This window comes from Nylanderia fulva, unplaced genomic scaffold (genome assembly GCF_048542155.1).
Source record: "Nylanderia fulva isolate GAGA-0341 unplaced genomic scaffold, ASM4854215v1 Scaffold10, whole genome shotgun sequence".
NCBI lineage: Eukaryota > Metazoa > Arthropoda > Insecta > Hymenoptera > Formicidae > Nylanderia > Nylanderia fulva.
The window spans coordinates 1711987-1738258 of NW_028189193.1; the positions used below are offsets into that span (position 1 = coordinate 1711987).

Below are 26272 nucleotides of genomic sequence, written 5' to 3' on the forward strand. Positions count from 1 at the left end.
AAAATTAACGAAAAAAATATATATTCTTTAATATACTGATAAATATGGATAGATCATTAAAAATATAAAAAATATAAATATAGATAAATGGATAAATAATGAATAAATAATAAATATAATGTGGATAAATTGAGAATAAGGGGAAGAAAGGCGCGCAAGTGTCCGTTTTTCGAACACACTTGACGCGATCACCTGTGCGTACGGAAGTGACAGCCCAGCTGGTGGTGCTTCTTCGTGCCAACTGTCTTGCTACGTGTCATGTACGCAAATCTCATTTGTACGAGCGAAATTGACGTTCGGTGCGGCATTTCCGGACTTGTTTCTCGTATCTGTTCGCGTTGCGAGTGAAGTACAAGGTACCGGTATCTCGATGCTTCTCGATTAATTCGGCGGGATGAAGAATCGCTTACCACGCAATTTTCAATTATTTATTTCATAAAGTCAAAGTAATATTATAAAACATATGTGTGACAAATGTACACGTTCTCCAATAAAAATACACACTTTATATGTTTGTTTATTGAAATTTTAAAAATCTATGCTCTAATATTTTATAAAATTTTATTTTTTTATTATTTTTTTTAGTTATTATAGATTAGTTAAAAGATTAAAAAACATAATTTTGATATTTACATACATTCTTTTCATTGATTTATTAATATATAATAATATAAGAGGAGAGAAAATGTATATATAACTAAACTTTTATTTTAATACAATTTTATTGTGATTTACAGTGGGAAAAACATGCGGCAGTTAAAGGGAAAGACGAAAGAGACAAACAAACAGAAGAAAGAACGAAAAAAGGAATTTCTGGAGAATAAGCAGAGAGTGTTCACAATTGTATTGCCCACTATAGCTGCAATATTTGTGATAATAGCAGCGTACATTTATGTTAAAACCCGTCCAAAACTGGTTGAATACTAGTGATACATGCATATTTGTCATTCATTTATTAAAAACAAGATATGTGCTATATTTGAACAATGCATTATAACAATGCTATATTTGGATAATTTCTCATTACATTTTTATGGATCTATAAAAGTTTTTCTAAAAAGAGGCACATTCCACTGTTCTCTTTAAATCTTATACCTAAATCATATTGGAAACAAGATATGTTTTGCAAATATCAATTTGATTTGATAAGGAGATTTATAAAGCTGAGAATATTACATAATATTAAGATGTAATTATGGAATAAGGTATAAGAGGGGCAATATTTTTTACAAAAGTATTATATGAGAAGAATTAGTTAATTTATACATTGCATTTTTCTAATAAATAATAAAATTGATTAACGTCGAATAATATAAGTTCTTTATATTAATTTATGTCTTCCTTAATTCTTTCATGTGCATGTTTTTTAAATATAATGTTAGATGAAAAAGTATATATAAGTATAATATTATATATTTCAATTTATAATATATATTTTGTTAATTAGTTTATCTCTTATATGTAAGAAAAACCAAGAAAAGTCCATATCTATCAAATATAAATTCTAATGTTAAATTAAATTGGGGGGACATTATAGTCTGTAAAGCATTTAAATAATGAATATGGGTCCAATGTGCAGTATAAAAATATATTTATTATATATAAATTTTGTCGCCTTATATACATTTTTACCTCTCTTCCAATTTAACAATTATTTTGTGCATTATATATTCTGTCACTTGCTGTGATAGAATATATAACGTAATACAAATATTTTTTCTGTGTATACTGTTTCAATTGAGTAAAATTAAAAAATTTAATAAATTTTCGAACTTAAATGTAATTTACATATTGATGCTTCAGTGAAAGAATAAAAATCTAATATTTTATTATATATATATATATATATATATATATATATATATATGTATATACATTAATTTCAGTAATGAGAGAAAAAAGTAGATTTTTTTTATATTATAATTTGAAAGAATCTTATTTATAAAAAAACATAAATCTCTAATACAAAGATTAGTTTTATTTATAATCTTTGAAAAAAAAAAAAATATTCAATATTTTTTTCAATTTAATTACTCTTTGCTCGTCTTCTTTCATTAACAATAATGTATAAATAATTTTTCACTGTTTCAAATTATATTTCTATAAATATATATTTGTTAATTAAGAGAAGAAACAGAAATAAAAAAAATGAAAGAAAAACTTTAGAGGAGGTTTATCTTTTTTTTCGAATATATATCCTTATCGTAAATATTTAATAAAGTTCTTTATTTTCAGTTATATTTCAATTTAATTAATATTCATATTAAAATTTTATAAGTTTTTTGAATTATATATACAAAATAATATAAAGAAGAGAGGAAAAAAATTGCCTAATGCCAGTGTCAAGTGTCAACTTAGGCACGTGGAACGTGAATTGTGACCAATGAAAAGCTAACACGTCTTTACGCCCCTATTGGGGCTGTGATTGGAGGCTGTCGTCGTGCCTGTATCGCTTTTTCGCTCAAATTTTCTTTGTTCAATTATTGTCAAGAAACACGGTCATGATGGATTATTCGATGCGTCTGCTTCTTTCAAGTTTCGCAGTACTTTCATTTTATATAAGTTGCATTCAAGGTACTCTTCATGTTTTTATTTATAAGGATCTAATTATCAATAAGTCTACTTATGGGTTATGTTATTACTTATCATCTCTGTATCTGTTATCTAATTATATTTCAATTTTTTATCACCGATTTGTTTTTTGATGTATTTTTATACAATTGATCGTATATTTGTTATAATTAAAAATATATTCAATTGTATATAAATATCTTTAATATGTAAAATTGAATAGGTTAATATTTGACATAACATATATAAAATGTGAAATGTTAATTTGTGTATGTAATTTTTATTTACATATGCTAATTTTATTAAAATATTGTATAGGTAGAGGAACACAACATGTAACTTGTGGGTCTGTAGTGAAACTAGTGAATGTAGACTATAATGTCAGGCTACATTCCCACGAAATCAAATATGGAAGTGGCAGTGGACAGCAATCAGTAACAGGTACAAATGTCAAAGAAGATGGTAATTCTTATTGGCTTGTTAAAGCGGAATCAGGAAAACAATGCATACGAGGGTAAGACATAATTTATAGTTACAATTTTTTGCCAATTTATGTGTATATGTATATATGATGTATGATATATGAGCAAATTTATGGAAATTTTGTTAGGAAACCAATCAGATGTGGAGAAATTATTAGATTGGAACACACTACAACAAAGAAAAATCTTCATTCACATCTCGTTAGTTCACCCTTGAGTGGAAAACAGGAAGTATCAGCATACGGAGATCACAGAGGAGAGGGTGATACTGGCGATAACTGGATGTTAATGTGCAATAATGATTTTTGGGAGAGAGATGATACAATTAAATTGAAGCATATTGACACTGAAACGTAAGTATACACTATGAATTTAAATCCAAATTAAAAAAATACTAAATCTGCGGAGCAATTATGTACATTACATATTTATTGTTGTTTCTCATAGTGAGACTAAATGGCACAGAGCTTTAATTTTTTTAAATGTTATATATTTAGATATTTAGCTGTCAGTGGCAGAGCTTATAGTTCTCCAATAAATGGACAACTCGAAGTGATGAGTGAATATTCTCCAAATAGTGCTCACATACAATGGATGACAATGGAAGGATTATTTATTCATCCCAATGACTTCAAGGCACAGCATCATCGACACACGGAATTATAAAGGCAATTTTTCTATAATAATTTTTTTAGTAGTCTATAAGAAAATGCATAAATAAATTGGGTAAAATGTTGTAATTTATATTATCCTATTGAGAAAATCATTATTCAATTATTAGTTATTTTCATATTGATATTTTTTTGAGACTTTAACTGAGTTTAATCCCTTATAAAATTACACTTTCAAGAATTTCATAAAATTAGCTTATTTAAAAAAAGACGGAATTTGCACATAATTATTTAAAATTCACGAAGCAATATAATAATTATATAAAAAGTTAAAAATGTATTCCCAGCCTCTGTTATCACATTTTTATTATTGCAGCAATTTTATCAATTTTGTCATTTTGAGACAGTGTCATTTATTTCTTAATAGAGATTAGATTACATGTATTTAATAATTTAATTCATATTACGATTTAGTACAAACAATTCTCTTTTTTGAAACCTTCCGTCAATCGCATTAAGGAGCGCTATTTGTGTTCTATTATGTGTAAGAATGCGTTGTATATATTATTATTATATTTATTACAATACAAGTACATAATAAAAAAAATATGTGTAGACTTAATCTCCATCCATTGTCTATCTGACTAGTTTCATACTTCCTTTAATTCATATTTGCCATTAATATCTCTTGTGCCTATGAGACCATTATATGGAAAAATAATATTTGATAGGCCATAGTTTCCAAAGATTTCCTTTAGATTCTGCTTTCCTGTTACGTTCACGTAACGTTGCTTGCCAGTTAAACAACTGTGCAGTTTCCAAATGCCAAGCACTAAACAAATACATAAAATCGACATTAATATGTCGAATATCGTGACTAGAAGTATACTCGAACTGTCTTTGGAGTGCAGCAGTCTTGCCAGGGCAATGGGGAAGCAAAAGTTGAGGAATATGTTGAAGTAATCCGCGTCGCTCTTCACTATGTGATTAATGTTCTCGTACATGTATGGTCCCAGTACAGATAGGGAATATAAACATGTCAATGAAGTGTAAAAGCAAAATAATATGAAATTGCCCATATTCTGGCGCAGTACACAAGCACCTAGGAAGAAGCAGTGATGATCCTTGAAGTGAAAACATTTGTGGCAGAAGGTGCAATGCTGAGTAGGCTTGCACATGTAACTCTGACATCTCTCGCAATGCCAGAATCTGTAGGCTGTATTGTGAGCCGGTGGCTGCTGCACATTAGGCAGTGGTTGTTCAAATTTACGCTGTTGGATAATCACACTATACAAGTTATCTTGTACCTCTTTAACTTTCATTGGATTTGATTTGTAACTGATGCTATATATAGAGTACCAATTCAGGTACACTTGTATACAAAGAAAGACAAAGATTGGAGAGATCTTTTGATTGATATAGATTGTAATCACAATAACAAATATAGTGCATATTAACGTCACTAACGGACATAATGTTTTACCAATCTTCATACAAGTTTTTATATACTGAATCTGAGACATTGTCTCACAGTGAATATGTAAATCTCTATATTTAGAATACACATAAATCTAATTTTTACACGTACACATGATACATAAATCCGATTTTTAGATGTAATGTATGAGTTTGTCTATTTTATAAGAAAACTTCTATGAAATATTATATATACATTTTTTTTTAATTTATCAGACATATATTCTCTTGATTCTTATCCTGATTTATTTTGTGCTGAAAGAAAATAAATAAATTATTATACAATTCAGCATAAATTATTATTATCAATAAATATTATATTATTATTTCTTAACTTTATAAAATTGATTTATATTTACTAACCTTGATTATAACCTCAATGATTCTATTTTACAAGTTTTACTAACTTTAGTCAACTTGATATGTCGAAACTTCTTCAAAATAATCATAATAACTTATAATTTATCAACTAGATGATCATGATTCAATTTCCTTTAAATTATTATTGCGTATTCTCATAGTAGTAGTGCATGCCAGGCATATGTTCACTGTTATCACACTATAAAGCATATTGTGTGTATGTATATATATATATATATGTGTGTGTGGTACATACATTGATATTAAAAATGATTTAGCATTAGTTAATATTATAATTAGGATATAAATATTAATAATTAGAATATTCAGAAAATACTCTTACAAATAAAAATGATAAAAACTAGATTTTACAGAGAATAAAATAAAATAGATTACAGGATTGAATAAGATGATCTGATTGATAATTGAACAGTTGTATAACAGTTATATGCTATTTATTCTCACTATAAAAACACGGGTATACTTTACAATTATAGTTATGCATTACTATAAATGAATTGCATTACAAAAAAAAAAGATAACAGATCTATATTAAAAATATAAGATAAATCATGATTTAAAATATAGAACTTATAATTATTATGTATAAATATAAGCTAATATTAAAAACTACTCAGCAAAAAATACATGATGAACTTTTTTCTAAACAAATAGTGGAATAATTAAAAGCATTATATAAATTTGCATAAAACATATAGTCAATAAAAGATTGATTTTTGAATTTGCTCACAGTTATTAATTACCAGATATTAATTTGAGGTATAATACATTCTTCTCCTTTTCTTCCTCTTTTTTCTTTCATCTGGTACATAATTTTTTCTATTAATAAACTTTTATACATATTATACACGCATGTAAAATTATAAATATGTATAATAATTATGCTTGCACTTTTTTATATATTTGAGTAAACAATGTTAAATAATCGAATGTATCACTCTTATACGAGAATATCTTTAAAGCAGTCTCTACTAATAAAAATGTGAAAACAAATAAAACAAATTGTTCACAAAAAAAAAAAAAAAAAACAACAATGTAACAATAAAATTGAAATAAAGAAATAAGGAAATATAATTAAATGATAATGCTACTTTACATTGCAATTTTTTGCAGTATTTTAATTGTGTATATATATATATATATATATATATATATATATATATATATATATTTATTTAGATTAATTTTCGAAAGTTAATTATTTTAAAACTCTAGAATCTTGAGTTGTGCATATCTAAAATCACGCACACATGTACTATTTTGTACTTTTCTTAATAACAAAAGAACAAAGAGAAACAAGTACATGTGTGTGTTTGTGACAGAAAATATAGATTATAAATAGATTTCTGTAACGAAATAATTCGTTCTATATAAATTGTGTAAACCTATATAAATATGTTTTATATTCTGATTTGCGAAAAATTTACCAAAATATATTGCGATAATAATATAATTCGAATTTTTCAACAATGGAAATTGTAAAAAATATGTTTCTAGGACCCTTGTTCTCTCGTGATATATTCTACAGCGCAATCATATCAACTCACGATGCGCGTACATATGCTCAATCGCAATGATAAATTATCATTGCTTTTAGTGAAGGATTTATTATATATTTTATCTATAAATCCTGATTCTGTGTTATCACTTATATAATTGCTAGAGACTAGTTTAACAATACTCTTGTATAAGAGTAGTATGCTTCACCGTAGTTCTCCAATCGGCGCATTTTGAGACCATAACTCATCTATAAATCTATATAAAGTATCACTGACAGCAACCTGTAACAAATATCAAGAAAAGAATATATGAATAATCTCCTGTAAACTTTCAAAATTTTCCAATAAATAATACGAATCCTAATTTATAATAATACATATACAATTGAAAATAATTTTAAAATATTATAGGAGAAAAATAATTGTTTGTTGTATAATTGTATACATTGTTGGACTTCTTTGTTTCAAACAATTTTAAATCTGGTTCAATTGCAAAAAATATCCTTTATTTAATAATTTGTCTATAGAAAATAACTACCAAAATATCAAATATTTATTCTTACCTTATATGGTGTTGGATTCAAGTTCCTTTTATGATCATTACGCAACGTATTGAGAGATTCTTGTACTCTGTTGCGAATTCCTTGTAATGCTGGTAATGGTTGACATAGTTTGCCATCTTTCCAGTATATCTGTGTATACATTTTTACTTATATTACAAATTATGTAAATATTATTACTATGTATGTTGATAACACCAATAATATACATATAAAGCTATTTATAAAATAACATTTCTACTATGTATCTCATATTGCCATTAATTTAAAAAAGCCAGAGAAATAAACATTATTCCAGAATTTCAAATTAATCACAGAATGCAAATACAGTGCATAGTATTTCTTGATATATTCATAATATAGTATTATACAGGGTGTCCCATAATTCGCGAACCATCGCGAATGGGCAGATAGAGCGTATTAAACTGAATAGAAAAGTCCTGTATCATTTTGCGATATTCGCAATAATTATTGAGTTATTTATTAAAATATCTAAACGAATAAGCAGGTAGAAAGCATTATTTGATCGAGAGGCGTCATGCAGCGAGCAGCGACCAATGTAATGGCGCCGAAAAGTAAGATGATACTTTTGATACTAAGCGGCATATAACAAATAAGTCATCCGACATGCACACCAAGTCCGGCCTACCGCTTTCTACCCGCTCATTCGTTTAGATATTTTAGTTAATAACTCAATAATTATTGCGAATATCGCAAAATGATACAGGACTTTTCTATTCAGTTTAACACGCTCTATCTGCCCATTCGCGGTGGTTCGCGAATTATGGGACACCCTGTATAATATTATTTAAAAATCTATTCTTTTAATTAAATTATACCTTGTGCAAAGGTTCTACTCGGGACGGCGTAACGTTAGCCCTTTTCGTTTGTTGAAATGGATGCCTGCAAAGAACCTTTTGCATTTCCTGCGGTGGCTCTTCTGTCGTTTTTTGTAAGAGATCTATCAATGCATAACCGTCAGAGCCGTATAATCTATAAGCGTCCTTCCTGCCTGGTATCGTGACTTTCCCGACCTCTTGACTGAGTTTGATCCTCGGCTCGTCGTTGATCTCTACCATTTTATAAACGCAGCCCAGCGCTGGTTGTCTCTGACACGTAACGAGATGCGTTCCGATACCAAAACAATCGATTTTGTGGCTCTAAAAAAACAATATTCATATCTCCATGTTATATTTAATCTACGTTAGTACATTCGCGATTCGCAAATCTACTCGCACCTTTACCTGCTCGTTTAAGCTTATGATAGTCTCTTCGTTGATATCGTTCGATGCACAAATCATCAGTTTTGCGAACCAAGGTATATTATACTTGACGGCAATTTTCTCGAAGATGTCCCTCGCTACGTTACTGAGATACGCCAGGTCGCCGCTGTCGATCCGAATCCCGACGGCTCTGTATCCCAAGTCGTTCAGAGCTAGTGCTACCGCGCAGAAGTTTAACAGTCCGCTCCTATTTGTAAAATATGTATCCATGAAACGTCACTGTGATAAGCTCTATTTGATGATTAAATGTGTTGAAAATAAATCATCTAATCATGCACATTACATACTTTGTGTATATTATAATATAATACATTTATTATTATTAACGCTAAATTTAATGTGTATTATATAAAAGTATAGTCTTGTTTCTCTTTGCTTGTTTAATATTAAAAGATTTGAAAAGTATATGTTTATATATAAAAGATATATATACTTTCTTTTTTTTAAACTTAAAAAAAGTTCTTTTACCATACATACTTGTTCAAGACAATTAAAAAATAAATTTGTTGGATTTTTTTATCGTATTATCTTTATATTTTTCACAATATCAGATTCACTTTTTTAGAATCAATTTAGCATTAAAACAGGAAATATCTCGTACATGAAAGATTAATAAAATAGCTAGAAGACTACCTAAATGTGCATATTTATTATTAATTAATATAAATAAGACAGTAAATGTTTTAATCAATTATTGTTCTCAATATCTTTAAAAATATTGTAAAAAGATTTACAATATTTTAACAAACGTACGCAAGTATAGCCAATTGAGATTATATGTATGAAAAAAAGAGATTAGAGTCAAAATTTTATTCACTTTCAAATCATAAATTTGATTTGAAAAAACTTGTCTTTTGTAGTATATTTCTTTTTATATAGGATCTTGTTAGAATTAAAATTTTCTGAAATTTGTTCGAATAAGAGTCAAAATACATCAGAATTCGTGTAACATTCGTGTAATGAAATGTCCATTATTGAGAGAATAAAGGGCAGAATTGGGAGGGGCACTATATAAGATCACAAATGTGTAAAAATTAACAACTAAATTGTAATGAAAAATGAAATTCTTATAGTTTTACTTCTAACTGGCATATTATGAAAGTAACATGATGTGATAATATAAACAGTTTGCAATTTGCCTGTTTTACAGAATAAATTTTTCTAAAAGAAAACAGTAGAGAATTAAATATTGTTTCAATCTATTAAAGAATTCAAAAAGCTTAAATAAAAAAAGAAAGAGTAGAGAGAAAGAAAGAGAAGAGTTGATTTATGAAAGTATATAAAAATTAGCTTTCTCTGTATGCTATGTAAAAAAATGAGATTTAAATCTTTCTAAAGCATATATCAGAAGAAGTGTTAATAAGTTTTGGTATTACAAAAAATAACGTATCGCTCATGAAGCGTAAACTTGACTTGAGACTCGAGGCAAGAAAAAAAGAAATCTGCATTTTGCAAAACAGGCAAATGGAGCAATATCGTACCTCACATAGAGCTCACCCAATTCGCCTCGTCTTAAAAAGCCATTCTTGTGAAGTTGCGTAGTTGACTCTGATATAAATGGGTTGTTTCTCACACTGTTTTGTGCGTGTGTATTGGACCCATTAGTTAGAAGTTTATTCTTTACATTTAGGCTGGCTACTTGTGCCTGCCCCTTGGCCGACGCCTCAACGCTATAAACACACTCCTATTAGGCTACCGTGTGTACATGTGTGTTGTTATAGCTGTTCGCGACGCGCTGGCAAAAATTAAATTACATAGCCGCCAACGAGATCAAATTACGAGAAAATATATTTCCGTCTCATTAAAATATGGATTTACTTTAAGGGTACGCCAATTATTTTTTATTTATCTATCTGGGAAATGAGTAATGAGATAAAACTAAGAGAGACTTTGTACAGTCGCAATATGTAGTTGAGCTTTGAACTCACAATGAAACATATATTGACATATAAGCATAGATAACATATATTATCTATGTAAGTAACCGTTGCATATGTGTGCAAGAACTATCACACATATAAAATATATAAACTATATTTTAACATACATACATATCAACAGCAATTAATACATTTATGTGATGCATATGTAATTTTAACTTTGCAATTTACATATTTTTTTAAATCCCCAATTTTGAATTAAATAGATCAATTGTAAACTTATTAAAGAATTAAAGAATTTATCCTTGAAATATATATTATAAATTTGTGCATTTTTATGTGTAATTTTAATATTTTATATAATCAATAAATTTTAGGCGTACTGTTACACACTAGTAATACTAGTCAATGTGACAAAAACGTAACGCCAAAATTATAAAATAAAAAAATAATATAAAGTATATAAATATAAAACAAAAGCAAAATAAGATCTTGTATATAATAATAATCACAAAAGCATAGTGTATATTATGAGATAATATACTATAATAAACACTAATATAAAAATAAATAGTTCATGCAAAAGAATATAAAAGAAGCTACGAAGTTGATACGTTTTACATACATAAAAAACAATATAATTAAACAATATTTTATAAATTTTAAACAAATAACGAGTTGTTCTATTTCAATAAAAAGCACTATAAATAAATGATTAACGCAAGTATACGTACCTTTTAACATCATACGTGTCCACGAGTGCAGTAAATCTTTCCGGGAAAGCGACGGCGTAACTGATCAAAGCCGCCAATTCTCCACCAGATGCCTGTGAGGCTAAAGCCCCTAAATCCTCGGCTATAGCTTCACGATGCTTGCAGGCGAGCTCCAGTAGATCTAGAATGTCACCCGTTTGCTTGTGTGCCAATGTCTATAAGAGAAATAATTTTTCTTTTTGCTATATTTGTCGAAAAATTTGTCAACAATTTGTTTTAATCGATAACCAGATTTCTTATCAAATATGCTTACTTTTCCATGTAGATCATCCATGCTGGTGAAGGATGTTATGTATGCATGTGCATGCGTACCACATACAGGTATATTGAACAATTTTCCAGCCAAAACGTTACTAGTACCATCAAATCCACCTGTAACGCACACAAAAATTTAATTTAATTTATATATGTATGCAAATATATGACTATTTTATCTAGATCTATTATTCATATACATATATATATATATATATATATATAGTATATGTGTGTGTGTGTGTGTATATATGATGTGTGTGTGTATTTGTATAAAACTCATATACACATTTAACTTGACCTCCTAAACTGTTACTCATCACCTAGGCAGTACCAACTGGTACTGAGTGGAACAATGTATTGATTTCACTTTTCATGAAATTGTTAAGTATAGTGTACGAGTGTGTGGCAGAGTGGTACCAGACACCTCCATCATTCATTATATAGTGCTGGCAATTAAATTGCAACTTTATATATGTATATATGTACAATATTTAAACCAGCCAAATTATAATTATAAATAACTATATGCTAATTATAAATATAATATATAAATAGTCAATATAAAAACAATTACTTTTCAGAGCATTTAAAATCTTTTGATTTTTATAATTTTGAAATATGTTATATGTACCAAGAAATGCTAAGACTGAGCTGTGAAGAAATTGCACTGAATACTTTAACAATTTAGAAATATAATTGTGATTTTTTAATGAAAAATATATCTTGCGAAAATATTGCAAATTTTGCAAAGTGTTCAGTAAATTAAAATCGAACTGAATTAAATAAATTAAAATAGAAATCTTAGAATTTTTTAACATATTTCAAAATGATGAATATTTTATGACAAACTATTTCAAGAGTTCCGAAAAGTAATTTGTATAACTACAAAGAAAGTGTAGATAAGGTATTTACCAACATAGCTGTATTTAGATGCGCTCAATCCTCCATCGGGTCCCTGCGCTCTTCGGAGACCAAATTCTAGTAATGTTATATTTTTTCCAGCTACCATGCGATACCTCGCCGCATTAGTCGCCATTAAACTTGCATAATTCACCAACGTTAATAAAGTTGTTTCAAGAAGCTGCACCATTATCAATGGTCCTTCAACTCTTATTAATGGAACTCTATAAACATTTAAATCATGTTAGATTTGAAAATTTTAATCTGTTCAATCAATTTATAGAAAAGCGGAAGTAAAACTTATTTGCTAAGAAAAATATAATTAAAAATATTCTTTTAGTTATTATTTTTACAAATTCAACTAAATTTAAAACTAATTTGTTATGATACTCTACTTTGCTGAGATATCACAATTTTTATGAATAATATAACAGATACGATCTTCGTTTAAACTCACCTTGGAAATACAACAGAGCCTTCATCTATAGCATATATTGTGACATCTTTTGCAGTAAGACTTTGTAAATAATCGAAGAATCTTTGATCTACTGTAGCAGGCATAGTTGATTTCAGGTACTTGATATCTGTAATATAAAATTATTTAATGTAATTCACAGAAAAATAGAATACACAACAACTAAAGTTTACGAATACATACCACTGGAGGAATAATGAAATTTATTCAAGAATTTTATGCACTCCTCAAGACCAGCAAAGATTGTAAATTCCCCCTGGAAAGGATTTTTGCGAAAGAACAAATCAAACACAGCATGATCATTCATTTTGCCACTCTTCCAATAAGCATATGCCATGGTAATCTGATACAAATCTGAAAAAATATTCTTTTTATTTTTCCTCCCTGTAATTTCTTCTTCAAATATAAAAATAAATATAAAAAATATAAACTTAAATATAAAAGCGACTAAAACATTTAATGATTTTAGCTATTCAAAAGAACTTATATAAAACAAACTGTGACTTATTACTAATAAGATTTTCCTATCAATAAAAAAATTACTAATAAAAAAGTCGTACAAGAAATAATGACTTGAAAAATTTAGATCACACGTTTGATATTTTTATGACAATTTACATATTACAGACTGCGTAATATATACATTGCATTTTTTGCTGGCAGAAAAAGTTGCACAATCATTTTCTATTAGAAATTATATGTGCAGTAAAAATAGTAAATAAAATATGCACTTGTAAAGGAGTTATAAGGAATTTTATGTCGCATGTTAAGTAGTCTTACAAGTAGTCATTGATAAATGGATCTTTGTAAGATATGCCAATATCTTTCTCTCTCTCTCTCTCTTGTTGAAATGCGCGGGACTGACATCATCGTGACGATCAGTCATATTTACAAACATAATTCCTCTTACATCACGCATTCGGGCAAGGATGCATAAGTGCTCTTTCCGGTGTCGCGGTCATAAATAAATTAACCTAATTTCGCGTATGCAGACTTATCGCGAACATTGTTTAGATTTTTCGACTCGCTTCACGAAGAGATCACGTTTTCTACGACCTCGTGTATTATCTCCAAATCCATCAAAGATACGCAAACATGTTTACGAAATTATTCTCCGTGCATTGAATGAAACATGCCGATTTCTAATTCATATTTGAAAACAAATTTCCATTCTTTTCTTACGGTTTTTATCGCTTTTACTTAAAATAATTTTTAATCTTCAGAAAATATGCAGTGAACCAACGTTGAAGTTAGCTCGACGCGTACGACGCTGTCAACGAGTTCCTGGGCAAAGGGGGGTCTTGCGATGTCTCTGTACCTGTCAGCAGCGGCTGAACGACGCCGTTCTGCCGCGAATTGCAACACGTCGTCCCGCCGTCGTCGTCCGCTGACATTTTGCGGGGCCGCTTCGCGTGCGTGTTTTGCTCCGGAAAAAAGACAGCTCCCTTGACGTCTCTCTCCGTTCCCCTCTGGGTTCCCCGACTCGGTTGCACTCTTCACTCGCCGCACTTTCTGCATCAAAAAACGAGACAGATATATATATATATATATATATATATACATACGTTACATGTCGTAACTCGTCCTGTCGCGCGCATATAACCTCTAAAAATTGATCTCTACATTGAAATCAAAGATGACACATAATTATCGAGACATTAATTTACAAAACTTCCTGCCAGTTTAAGTTAAGCGTCTCGTTATCGATGTAAAATTTTCCTTCCCCGATTCTCACGTAAAAATCATGAAAACTCGCTCGACCCGATGTAGGTCAATTAGGTGCAACTCGCGCGTTCGGTGAAAGCGGAGAGAAAAAAAGGACACGAGAAAGTGCAAGAAGTATTGAAAACAAATATAAATAAATAAATGAAAAAGGAGTCGATCTAACTCCAACTCGGACAAACCTCGCTACCGATCCGGCGAAGATCGCACCGTCACCATCAACGATGCACGACGTGATGGCAACTAACATGCTTCGGCGTGAGCCGCGATGTAATATATGTCCTACGGGCGCGCGGGAATCGATAGGGAACGTTTGAAGGACGTTTGACGCGCGGCCTGTCACACCGCGCCGGAGCCCGCCAATCGCCACGTCGCCCGCGTAGAAAATCACTAGACGCCCGAGACGAAGCGCAAGCTTAGATCCCTTATCTATTTTCCCGCGCGCGAGTATATAGTTAATGCTCGACGAGATTAGGAGGAGGCGAAGCATCGATTTCGCACACGCGAATCGCTTGCTTTTTTTATCCTTTTATTCGGAGAAGGAAAGAAAATATAGACAAATGTGTAAGTATAAATCATTCACGCGGAATAATATGAGAATCTATAATTTTTTTGCTCATTTTCTATTGTTTTTTTTTCAGTGTAATTTTTTGAAAGATGGATGAAAATTTCGAAGAGCGGTATAATTTTTAATTCATGATGATTGCAAGAGGAAAGATCGCACTTATAAGAGAGAAGAATAATGTTTTATAAATTATTTGCCTGACACAGATAAAGAATGAAAAATTCATTCGAGAAAATGTGTTTACATCAGGTTTTTATATCTTTTTCCTTTCAAAGCTCACATATATATATATACATATATAGGACACACACTCATCTATTTGATTTTATCTTTGATAAATATGCAAAACTATATTTTTAAATATTCAAATTAATTTATGCAATGATAATAGATTAGAGACATTTAAATGGACGATAATTATATATGTTACAACGCATAATGACAAAAAATGCTTACATGCGTGTGTATATAATTTCCATGTTTTCCTCAAATGCATATCTATCAAAATTACTTTAATTGTTCTTTTAATCACTGTTATTAAAATTGAAGAAAATTTATATATTCTAACGTTTTGATTACGAATTTTTTACTAAAAAATACAGAAAAAATTAAAATTATCGCGTTTACTATATTTTATTTATATTATTTTCTAATTATATTATATTAAAATTTCCTTCAAATTAGAAGAATACAATTACGTCAGAGAAAGATTGATTGAAATATCGAATATATGCATATAGAATGTCTTTATAAAAAAACTCGCGATTTATATAATCAATTTTTTTAATAGGGCATTCTAATCGTAATTAAAAATTAGATTTAGACACGTGGACTATCTAATAAATTCCCTCTATTTCATATGTACGAGTATATATATATATATAGATGTATAAAATCGTTAATTTCGCGATGCCTCCTATAAATACCGCGCTCTTCTCCAATAAAGATCGAATTACGTCAATCCGAAAATCGTGGTAAGGGAAGTGGAATAATATGTGCGCACGCTTAATAATGGCAATTAGACAGTTCGATTAAACATATTGTATCGTTAGGGGCAACAACGTTTTGTTGATGAACCGACCTTGCGATCGACGTCGTGCATTGCAGCAATATCTCATCGTCTGTCTTAAGGAGAATAAAAAAAAAGCTTTCCTACCTCGGTCGAAGTTCGTCTGCAGAAAGTAAAAGATAATTGCTGCATATAACGCGAAATTTTACTTGACGAATCATCTCGTTCTCACAACGGGAAGTCGGGGGGCCTCGAGACTTACTGACACTGACATAATAAATGTTTTCGTAATATATCGCAATGTTGATAATTGCAGTATTTACATTATAAACGAGTTTATACTTTACTCGTTATAAATATTAATCAAAAGTGTTTTATTTTTATTTCATCAGAATTATATATGGATTAGAGAATATCTACGAATCTTTCTCCGCAGTGTTTTTTTTTATTTTGTTTCACGAAAAGCTCCCTACTTTGATATTATATATATTTGATAATTAAATCATTTCAGTCATTTCCTCATAAATTCATAGAATTCTAATTTAAAAATTCTTTACAGTTTTATCTCATATATATAAGTATGATATTTATTCTTCTTCTATTATTAGAGAATTAATTTAGCGATTTTTGTCCAGCAATTCTCTAAATAAATTTTCTTTCTATGTATGATGATTACAGTGAATTTTAAAAACGATTACAAAATTATTTTACGCGACTTACATTATCATCATTTGTATTTTTAGTTGTTTGCTGCATCGTTGAATACTGATAAGTTTTTAGATGATGATACAATTATTATATCTTATCAGTCGTGTGCGTAACACGACACGACTTTTCTATCTATCAGATGAATTTCTCAGAGTTGAATCATTTGAAACTTTGATTATTAGGTCCATTTGCGTATTACGCATTCGAGACTATATATATACATCTTTATCGAGTTCGCCGATGCAAAAGTAATATAATTGAATGATATTTTAATTGTTGATATGCGATATCAGCATTTGGACCATTGAACTTGTAATTCGATCTACAATTTAGTTTCGGTTTTTAATTTTTTTGTGGAACACAAATCAATGAACTCTTCTTCTGAGTCCAAAGGGCAATAATTTCTCGCTATTTGTGTTATAATAATTTCTTCTTATTAGAGAGAAGAATAATCGAATATTTAAAATATGCGCGTAGAGGTTTAAATTGATAAATAAAAAATATATTAACACAATATAAAATTTTAAAAAATTATAATAAAGTTAATATGAATTTTTTAATATTATTATTTGTGATGATTGTTGAAGAAATGTGTCTGTGTACTCTATAGAAATTGAAACAGACAATATCTGCCTGTAATAATTTATACCCGCAATGCGCATATATTTTGCACGTATATAAACACACATATATGTCAATTTTCTTGACGGAATTATTTACTGGTAACCAGTAGTAACTCCGCAGCGAGTAGAGGAAGGATTCCAAATTTATCGCGATCAATATTTCTTAATGTTACTATGTATAATTCCACGTGTCAAAAAATATATTAATGACGCATAATACGTTATATCTTATTTGTTCTTCATAGAAATTCCATTGCACAAAAATTATGACCATATATAATTCTATTGTCACGACTTCTATATAAATTAAATTTTCTTGTAAATGATACAGATATTTTGTTTTCTTTTTATATAATTTTTCATAAGTAAAAGAAAATCTATTAAATAATATACTTGTGACTTTTGTAATTAAACATCACTTGTTAATAATAATTAAAATAAATCAATAGTTAATGTGTTATATATCATTAGTTCTGCGCGTTATTGATATTCGATTGTTCATTATGTAATTAAGCATCATAAGAAACAAAATAAATTTCTGAAATATATATATTGCGGCAATCCGGAAAATGCTACACTAATAAATCAGGTGTATTCAAATATATGACTAAGTATCTGAGATTATAATCGCATGTAAATAAAACACTTATTCTAGAATCCTAGAAAAAAAGTATATTAATTTTTCCTTAAACGATCATTAATACTAATAGTCATGTTGTTTCTTATCAATTTAAAGCGTAGTAGACTGGAGCAAACTGAAATGGTTGCGTATATCTCTGTATCTATATGTATGTCACGTGGAAATATAAACTTTATATGTATATCTTGAGCCCGATATAGATTCTTGTTAATCTTTGCCAAGTTTGAAGTAATATCATGTAATATGCGGAAATTTACTTGTTATGTTAAACTTAATTGCTCATTCCATCTTGTCGCGATTTTCCGGCTATCATTCCCGAAATTTAATAAATATCCGTGATATCATTTAATATCAATTATTTTAAGTTAAAAATGGAAATTACAATTATCATATATCTATAAATTTGCATATTTGTTGCAAATTAGAATATTTACAAACATGAAATTTTGAAAAAATAAAATGTATAAATAGAAATATATAATATATATATCTTAATTCAACATAATTAACTCTATTTGGAAATTTACAATATTCATTCATTAGAAGATTTTATAGATGAATAAATTTAAAGAAACAATAAGTGAGATAAGCTGGAATGGAAAAGCAAGTTATCTTAAAGGATATATGAAGCATTTACTCTGATAAGATTTTAACGTCTATCTGCTTGAAGTAAAACGATAAATATTGTAAAGCTTATAAGAACAAAATTTTTCTGAGATATGTCCATAGCTACAATACGTTTCATATATGTTACTTATTTATGCACGCGTCGATAAAATATCATAAAATTTTTACTTCATCTCAGATCAATGACACGTTGTTTGAAATCGCTTTTATTCGTAATTACATAGTCGTCGTTTTAATTATCGATAATACACGTATTAATTTTGAAGAGACACGTGCGTCTTTCTTTTCGTGCGAATGTGAATGCAATTCGACTCATTGTTTTATACAACGAATTTATTTATATATATATATTTATATATATATGTCACAGATGGTGTGTATTCCGTTCGCTAACTAACTCTACAAAATGTTCCTTCAGTATTTGTCTGCTGCTGAATACACTACTTTAATTTTTTTGCATTACAACTGGCACTTCTGAAGTATTGTTAATCACTAGTCCCGATTACTAGGGCTTTGGTGTGTCTTGGCGCTTTAGAAAAATACTCAATTTTTGATTCTCTAAGATCTAAGATGCAAGAATGATGACGATTGAGCCGCGAGCATTAGATCACCTCGGATACTCTCCTTTTATCAAAAATTGATTATTTTTGTATACATATACATATTTATTGTTGCCTATTTCTATAAGTATGTATATATAACATACGTCGGCAAGCATCCAGAAAAACGTAATCGCAAAATACACGCTTGAATCTCTATGAGCTAATAATGCTGCATTAATAATGTGATTACACGTGTCTTTTTTTCTTCATTTCTGCGATATATAGTACACTACTTATTACTGTTTATGTGTGTGTATGCGTGTGTACTGTTGTATGTGTATTTCTTTCTTGGGCATATGTATACTCTTTATTTCTGCCTTCTGCGGTGTTTCAGCATGTGTGCGGATGTTTACATTATACGGAAGCACGGACTATTATCTACGTTACACGAACTAATAATTAACTTAATTATGCCTCCCTATAAAACTACTCAGACTTCTGTTTAACATTTATCTTATATATCTTGCTTATAAGAATAACGTCACGATCGTATTTGTATAATATCGACTATGGCTTCTACGTCTTGCTTATCGATAATTAATACTGCGACGACTAGATTTGTTTCATATGACTGAAACGTTGGGTCTTGTGTGTTGATCCTTAAAATTACTACCTAATTTGACACATAATTTTCGTATACAGTCTTAATATTTATGATGATGTTCGTATTGTGCTAAAAATATGTCACAGACTACAAAATTTTTTTTCTTTCCACAAATTTTCTCTTTTTTTCTCTTTTTGGTCGATATATGTCCCGTATAAAGTTCCCTGTGAAATTCCCTTCTCGATTGTTGTGAATAAAATAACTGTCTTTCTTTAGAATCTTCACTGTTTGAATAATGCTGCAATCATGTATAATCTATATGCTCATAGAGAATAATATTCCTATTATATATATATATATATATATATATATCAGCCGATGAGTTGTCAATTTCATAACCAGATAAAAAAACGATCAGTACCAATACAATTATCACAGAGCAGTTAAGATAATGTATGTACGCATAGAGTATAAAACTAGTTTTACAATATACTTTGCTACATATATAAATTCCTTTTTTATAAAAATAAATTATAAATAATAATTTTTATCATCTATGCCAATACTGTTTTAAGAGTGTCAAAAAAATATTAAAACTAAAGTATATGCGTAAAATGGCAGTGTGGAGAGAATATTTTTATCACAAAAATAAAATATGCTGCTAAATTAATTTCTGATAACAAATAACATCTGTCAACTTTAAATAATACTTATATTTCTAAAAACATTTAACAATTATTATTTGCTATTATTAAAGTAATATATATAATTGCATTAATATGCTTTAAAAATAAGACTAGAAGTATCAATACTTAAAATCTGGTTATGAAATTTCAAACTTACATTCTCTGCTAATGTAGTAAAGTACTTCATCGCTAGGTTCACTAACAACGCTGGAAGTTCACCAATATCTCATATTAACAAACACCCTCCTATTAGACAGTAGAAAGACATATCCATTAAATAACTAACAAAGTATATAATACCAACAACAACATACTTAATGCTAAATGTATATAAATAAGTTAAAAACAATAAAGTATACAAAATTTTTTCTTTTCGTACATTAGCACCGTTACTTTTTGGAAATAAAGTTTACGACAGATACTGATACGTGATCATCACTCGACAGAATATTTATTTAAGATTCTAAGACCAGTCTTCGTACTGACTACCCATGGTTCATCTCATTAAATCCGCTGCTCTTTGTCGATCCCGATGGACCTCCCGAGGATGCATTCTTTTACGATGTGAAAAACAGTTGCCGGAGCTCGCGAAAGCTTTCGGACAGTAAGGACACTGATAAGGCCTCGCACCCGTATGCTGATTTATGTGGAATTTTAGATCCTGATTTCGCTTGAACGTCTTATCACAAAGTGGGCATGCGTGCGGTCTTAAATCCGAATGCGTTATACTATGGGCACGTAACGTTGAATTTGTTGGATATACTCTTCCGCATACATTACATGGAAACTGTATGCCGCCGTGATATTCCTTGTGTCTGAAGAGATTCGATTGCGTTTTAAAACTGTAAGAAATTACATTATCTTTAGTGATACACTTATGGAAATCTTTTGAAAATAATTAACAGATAATATAATTAGCATATATTATGGAATTAAAAACTTTGAATATTAAAAGTATTAATAATAAATATGCAAATTGTGCAAAATAATTTTAATTACAATTTTAATATTATATATGTTTTTGATAAAATTCTAAGAAATTAATTGTTATGATCATTATTATATATATATATATATATATATATATATATATAAAGAATACAAACGCACATTCTGCCACATATGTCACATCCATATTTTCCCTTAGGCCTGTGGGTCTCTAAATGCACCTTCAAATTTCCCTTTGTAGAAATCTTTTTACTGCAGATTGGACAGATGAAATTGCTGGACGAATTGTTATCACTATTCGTGTGAAGTACACCATTTGTGGAATAAACATGTTGAGATTGTGAAATAGGCTTTCCGTCAAATCTTCTTTCTCTGGGTAAGTGTGACCACAAGTGATTTTGCAAACTGATTTGCGATATAAAAGATCGGGTACATATTGTACATTCATGTGGTTTGGTTGATGCGTTAGACGTAATTTCTTCACTGTCCTCTTGTAATTTAGACTCGCCTTCATCTTTTTTCTCTTCGTCTTCTTCTTCCACTTCAATATTTCTAGAATAGATAAGGAACTTGCATTAAATAAGTTCAGCTGTTGAGTTCTCATCAGATAAACAACAATTATATATATATATTATATTATGTTTTATACTAATAGTAAACAAATTTTACTTGTTTGTTAAAGGTAGTGGCTCAGGTGAATGTGTCTCTGTTATTTCTTCCTCGTTGTCCGAGGAATCCGAAGCTTCCGATGCAGACTGTTCCATACCGCATTGTAAAAATAACATTGGATCTACTTTTACTTCCATTTCCTCCATGCTTGGAGTATGTCGTTTGTCTTCTTGGGAATTTAATTCTGATGGTCCCAATGGCTCATCTTCAGTTAAAATTTCTATCACACCCTGCAGAACACAATGATAACAATTTATGTTATATATAAAAATGTGTAATATGTAGAAACAAAACTACACTATATAATACATACCTTTGTTAATATTGAATGCAACAACCCTCGATCTTCTGTCTTTTTAGCAGTATCTTTAATATTCTGCATTTCATCATCTTGTACAGGATTTGTATTGTCAACGTTACTATAGAGCTGTGATCTCAACTTTTCTTGGGTACGGTATGCCATCATTGCAAAGCGATGGACACCCTCCAGTCTCTTAATGCATATAGAACAGACCATTTTTGAAAATTTGTCCTCCAATGACACCTAAAAAATATTTAAAAAAATAAATATACAATTCTAAAACATGTTATGTATATCTTAAATAAAATAAGGAAACAATATTGCAAAATTTTTAATTATTATTTATATTTGCTTCTAATTCAAATATATTTCATTTTTTTGCAACTGTATATTTTATTATTTTCATTATTGTTTTAATTCTTTTCTATTTTTCGTTATATTTATCTATTTCTTTTCTCGCATTGTAATTTTTTCATCTTATCCTGCAATTAACCTAGCTTTCGGCTCGCAATAAGCGCCGAGAATTTCGATTCGTCTAGAAAAAAGGTCTGTTGCTTATTTTAAGAAGAAGCCGCCGTATTTTTTTTTACACAATGCCATTTGATTGACGCATTTTCCGTAATTTATTCCGTCTGACGCCGCTTCCCCGACGCGCGGCCCTCATTTCCGATTATATTTATAGATGTAGTACTTATATAGTGCACATATATACAGAACACGGTATACTTATTGCAATCAATAAAATGCTAATTTTTAACACTTTTGTAGCTCCGCACAAAATGGTCGCTTTCGACAGACAATATTTGGCACGTATGATTACTCTTGCGTTCATCGCATTATTCTGCATACGATAAGTTCATTGACATTTCGCGACTGATTAGGATTAAAGATCGGTAAATAATTATAATTTTCGCGAAACGAAACGACACGTCACTGCGCACCTTAAACATCTATAAATTCCGAAAATGTCGGCGTTATTTTTAGACGAATGAGTCGATTTATTCGCGACTCGTGAAATGTCATTAATCGCCCTAAAAAAATAGAACATTAATTATTTCGGATTAATTTCGAAATTTCATATAATCGAGCCCAAGGAATTTATTTCGCGCGATCGCGAAAGATCGGCACACGATACTACGATTTTCGCATCAAAAAATAATCGCGCGTACCGATATATCTATCGTTTATTATCGATATCGGCAGAAATCGGCACTTCCGGAATTGACACGCGAGCAAAGATTTCTCGAAATCCGAAATCCGATCGAAATTTATCGCGACCGGCACGTGATCGTGACAGCACGCACACATATACACACATACGCATGCCGTGTATAGAGGGAGACGAATTTTGAAAAAAAAAAAAAATAAAAAAAATAATAAAAAAAGGCAAAGAGGGGAGAAACGAAAAAATGCGCGCGAGACTCGCTCGCGGACTCACCAGGATATGCAGATATTTCCGTATCTTGGTCTGCAGGTAGTGACGGCGGCCGTCCTCGGAGAAGATGTGCATCCCGTCGTCGAGGGCGATGTCGGCCGCACAGATCCGGCACTGAGTCGCACCGGATCGCCGGTCCTCGTCCGCTCGCCGATCGAGATCGCGTGCCGCCGTGCCCATATTTAAAAAAAAAAAAAAAAAACGGGAGCGAAGGGAAAAAAAGGAGGGAAAAAAAGACGGCAGGAAGTCAGACGGGAGCGAGAGAGGCGAGAAAAAAAATGAGAAAAAAATAGTACGCCGGGGGAAGGGAGGACCAAGTTTTTTCTTCTCGTTCCACGGTTGGAAGACTTATTTGGAGCCTCGCGATTTTTTTCTTAAATTTTTTTTCCCTCCCACGATCGAATTTTTAATACCAGACGCGAATGATTAATCTCAACGGGCAACGGCGACGCATCCTCGGTTCCGAGGAGAAGGAAGGCGCGCGCGTGTCTATATGTCTCCCGGCGCCGAAACGTACGAACGAACGAGCGAAACGAAGCGAGCGGCCCTCGTTGATTATTCTATAACGATTTTCCCTCTTTTTTTGTTCTGCCGTATACTTTATATGAGTGGAGCCGCGGATTGGGCGAGATTATAAGCCGCGCGGCCACGGCACGGCGCGTCGCGACGCGAGACGTCGTGCCACTCTTGAATAAAAACAGACGCGCGAGATAGTCGTCGGGCGTCGGCGTGCCTTCGTCCGTCCGCGTCCTTCTCCCCCCGAGTGAGTGAGAGAGAGTGCTCAATACAAAATATATAATAGCATTCGTCGATTTGAAAAACATATGTATATAACCAATTGTTTTATTTATGGATTCCGCCGGCGCTCCGCGTCGCGGCGCGGCGCGCGGCGTTCTCCGCTTTTATATATGTATATATATTACATACATATACATGTATAAATATATATATATATATATATATCTGCGGCGGCGCCGTTCGCCGCCGCTGGCATCCGAAAATCCCATATTATTACATCGATGACAAGGACGCGGCCATGCGGCGCGCAAAGAATAAAATGCATCGGCGCGCGTCCCTTAATTAGACCGCCATCTTGTCGGGCTCGAATTTTTTCCGGTCCGATCGCGATCGTCCGCACGTGTAGCGACCACGTGACCGCATCGCCGATCGCTCACCTGTCAAACCGCGCGTCGCCGGCGAGCGAATCGCGCGCGCTTTTCCACACGTCAATTTTATCGCACGCCCGTAATTTTCGTCTCGCGATCCCGCGCTTTCCCGCCATTTCTCGCCTCGCGTCGTCAGCAGTCACTGCGCATGCGCGCGCGTAGTTTTTGCACGCCGCGGAAAATAGTCCGCGGATACGCTTGACGCGGACTACCCCCTTTTCTCCACTTCCGGAGGGGAGGGAGGAACGGGGAGTTGGCGGTACGCGTCCCCATTTAAAAAAATCAATACTTAATAATTAGCAATTAATACGCGCGCGGAGTTTATGTGTGCGCGTGTGTCTGTCGCGATTACCATTCTCCGTATATATTTTCCGCCCCGCCCTTAATCACATATTTCGCGTTCGTGTATAATTATACAATCATTATTTCGTTAATTATTCGTATCGACGTTTATTTTATATTCTCCCTTTTTGTTCTCCGGCAATATATATATATATATATATATATATATATATATATTCATATATATCATCGTTTTTCATTAGTACGAAATATGTAAAAATAAGAGAAAATATTGCTTTTTGCGAGATACAGATGCGTAGAATTATGAAAATATATAATAAAATGTAATAAAATAATGATAATGATGACTGATAATTGATAGATAAAGATATCTATACCTAGTTATGCATCTTATCTCATTGGCTTAATGTTTTTTAAATTGAATTTATTGTAATGTATAATTATTACAAAATGTAATAAATTGAACAAAAGTTTGAAAAATTAATAGAAATATATCTCCATAATTGTATTAATAAAATTATTTTTGAAAAAATATGAATAGCATATATTAAATTTTTCTTTTATAATTTTAATTT

The 26272-nt window shown here is 30.8% G+C and overlaps 5 protein-coding genes and 1 long non-coding RNA gene across 14 annotated transcripts; 3 read left to right on the plus strand and 3 right to left on the minus strand.

The window, feature by feature from the left end:
• Positions 1-180: 180 nt before the first annotated feature.
• LOC114943758 (single-pass membrane and coiled-coil domain-containing protein 4 homolog) lies at positions 181-1606 on the plus strand. Of its 3 annotated transcripts, none has more exons than XM_029319454.2 (2): positions 181-356; positions 738-1606. In XM_029319454.2, the coding sequence occupies exon 2, from the start codon at positions 748-750 to the stop codon at positions 925-927; it is 180 nt and encodes a 59-aa protein (XP_029175287.1). In that variant the 5' UTR covers positions 181-356; positions 738-747; the 3' UTR covers positions 928-1606. The 3 variants fall into 3 exon arrangements, with proteins under 3 accessions (XP_029175287.1, XP_029175288.1, XP_029175289.1); XM_029319455.2 differs by having other exon boundaries at positions 184-260; XM_029319456.2 differs by lacking the exon at positions 181-356 and adding an exon at positions 363-446.
• A 799-nt stretch (positions 1607-2405) lies between these two features.
• LOC114943757 (stromal cell-derived factor 2) lies at positions 2406-4286 on the plus strand. Its single transcript, XM_029319453.2, has 4 exons — positions 2406-2574; positions 2890-3085; positions 3182-3406; positions 3551-4286. The coding sequence occupies exons 1-4, from the start codon at positions 2502-2504 to the stop codon at positions 3717-3719; spliced, it is 663 nt and encodes a 220-aa protein (XP_029175286.1). The 5' UTR covers positions 2406-2501; the 3' UTR covers positions 3720-4286.
• LOC114943775 (uncharacterized) lies at positions 3864-5198 on the minus strand. Its single transcript, XM_029319487.2, has one exon. The coding sequence runs from the start codon at positions 5185-5187 to the stop codon at positions 4315-4317; it is 873 nt and encodes a 290-aa protein (XP_029175320.1). The 5' UTR covers positions 5188-5198; the 3' UTR covers positions 3864-4314.
• Positions 5199-7155: 1957 nt separating this feature from the next.
• Naprt (nicotinate phosphoribosyltransferase) lies at positions 7156-15158 on the minus strand. Of its 4 annotated transcripts, none has more exons than XM_029319475.2 (12): positions 15054-15158; positions 14468-14661; positions 13333-13503; positions 13132-13258; positions 12687-12898; positions 11770-11888; positions 11478-11671; positions 10345-10533; positions 8819-9050; positions 8420-8740; positions 7584-7712; positions 7156-7302 (listed from the first exon to the last, which is right to left on the minus strand). In XM_029319475.2, exons 2-12 carry the CDS (start codon positions 14541-14543, stop codon positions 7225-7227), a joined length of 1848 nt encoding a protein of 615 aa, XP_029175308.1. In that variant the 5' UTR covers positions 14544-14661; positions 15054-15158; the 3' UTR covers positions 7156-7224. The 4 variants fall into 4 exon arrangements, with proteins under 4 accessions (XP_029175308.1, XP_029175309.1, XP_029175311.1 ...); XM_029319476.2 differs by having other exon boundaries at positions 8825-9050; positions 15054-15157; XM_029319478.2 differs by lacking the exon at positions 10345-10533.
• Positions 14728-23003, plus strand: LOC114943769 (uncharacterized). 3 transcript variants are annotated; one of them, XR_014924594.1, is made up of 5 exons: positions 14728-15435; positions 15513-16410; positions 16489-21719; positions 22065-22199; positions 22506-23003. It is a non-coding gene; the product is annotated as an uncharacterized LOC114943769 (long non-coding RNA). The 3 variants fall into 3 exon arrangements; XR_003822076.2 differs by having other exon boundaries at positions 15513-15685; positions 16322-21719; XR_014924593.1 differs by having other exon boundaries at positions 15513-21719.
• LOC114943773 (uncharacterized) lies at positions 19234-26062 on the minus strand. 2 transcript variants are annotated; one of them, XM_029319484.2, is made up of 5 exons: positions 24232-26062; positions 22806-23036; positions 22493-22722; positions 21986-22375; positions 19234-21717 (listed from the first exon to the last, which is right to left on the minus strand). In XM_029319484.2, exons 1-5 carry the CDS (start codon positions 24406-24408, stop codon positions 21372-21374), a joined length of 1374 nt encoding a protein of 457 aa, XP_029175317.2. In that variant the 5' UTR covers positions 24409-26062; the 3' UTR covers positions 19234-21371. The 2 variants fall into 2 exon arrangements, with proteins under 2 accessions (XP_029175317.2, XP_029175318.2); XM_029319485.2 differs by lacking the exon at positions 24232-26062 and adding an exon at positions 23287-24090.
• Between the last annotated feature and the right edge of the window lie 210 nt (positions 26063-26272).

Bases quoted from the DNA above. Each gene is read 5' to 3' on its own strand.
- LOC114943758 (XM_029319454.2), top strand. From the start codon at position 748: ATGCGGCAGTTAAAGGGAAAGACGAAAGAGACAAACAAACAGAAGAAA.
- LOC114943757 (XM_029319453.2), top strand. From the start codon at position 2,502: ATGATGGATTATTCGATGCGTCTGCTTCTTTCAAGTTTCGCAGTACTT. The intron at 2,575-2,889 runs GTACTCTTCATG...AATATTGTATAG, and splicing joins TTATATAAGTTGCATTCAAG to GTAGAGGAACACAACATGTA. The intron at 3,407-3,550 runs GTAAGTATACAC...TTATATATTTAG, and splicing joins AAGCATATTGACACTGAAAC to ATATTTAGCTGTCAGTGGCA.
- LOC114943775 (XM_029319487.2), bottom strand. From the start codon at position 5,187: ATGTCTCAGATTCAGTATATAAAAACTTGTATGAAGATTGGTAAAACA.
- Naprt (XM_029319475.2), bottom strand. From the start codon at position 14,543: ATGTCAGCGGACGACGACGGCGGGACGACGTGTTGCAATTCGCGGCAG. The intron at 11,672-11,769 runs GTAAGCATATTT...TTTCTCTTATAG, and splicing joins TGGATGATCTACATGGAAAA to ACATTGGCACACAAGCAAAC. The intron at 10,534-11,477 runs GTACGTATACTT...GTGTGTTTATAG, and splicing joins GACACGTATGATGTTAAAAG to CGTTGAGGCGTCGGCCAAGG.
- LOC114943773 (XM_029319484.2), bottom strand. From the start codon at position 24,408: ATGGGCACGGCGGCACGCGATCTCGATCGGCGAGCGGACGAGGACCGG. The intron at 23,037-24,231 runs GTGAGTCCGCGA...AATATTTTTTAG, and splicing joins GGAAATATCTGCATATCCTG to GTGTCATTGGAGGACAAATT. The intron at 21,718-21,985 runs GTGCGTTTGTAT...AATTTCTTACAG, and splicing joins TGTGACATATGTGGCAGAAT to TTTTAAAACGCAATCGAATC.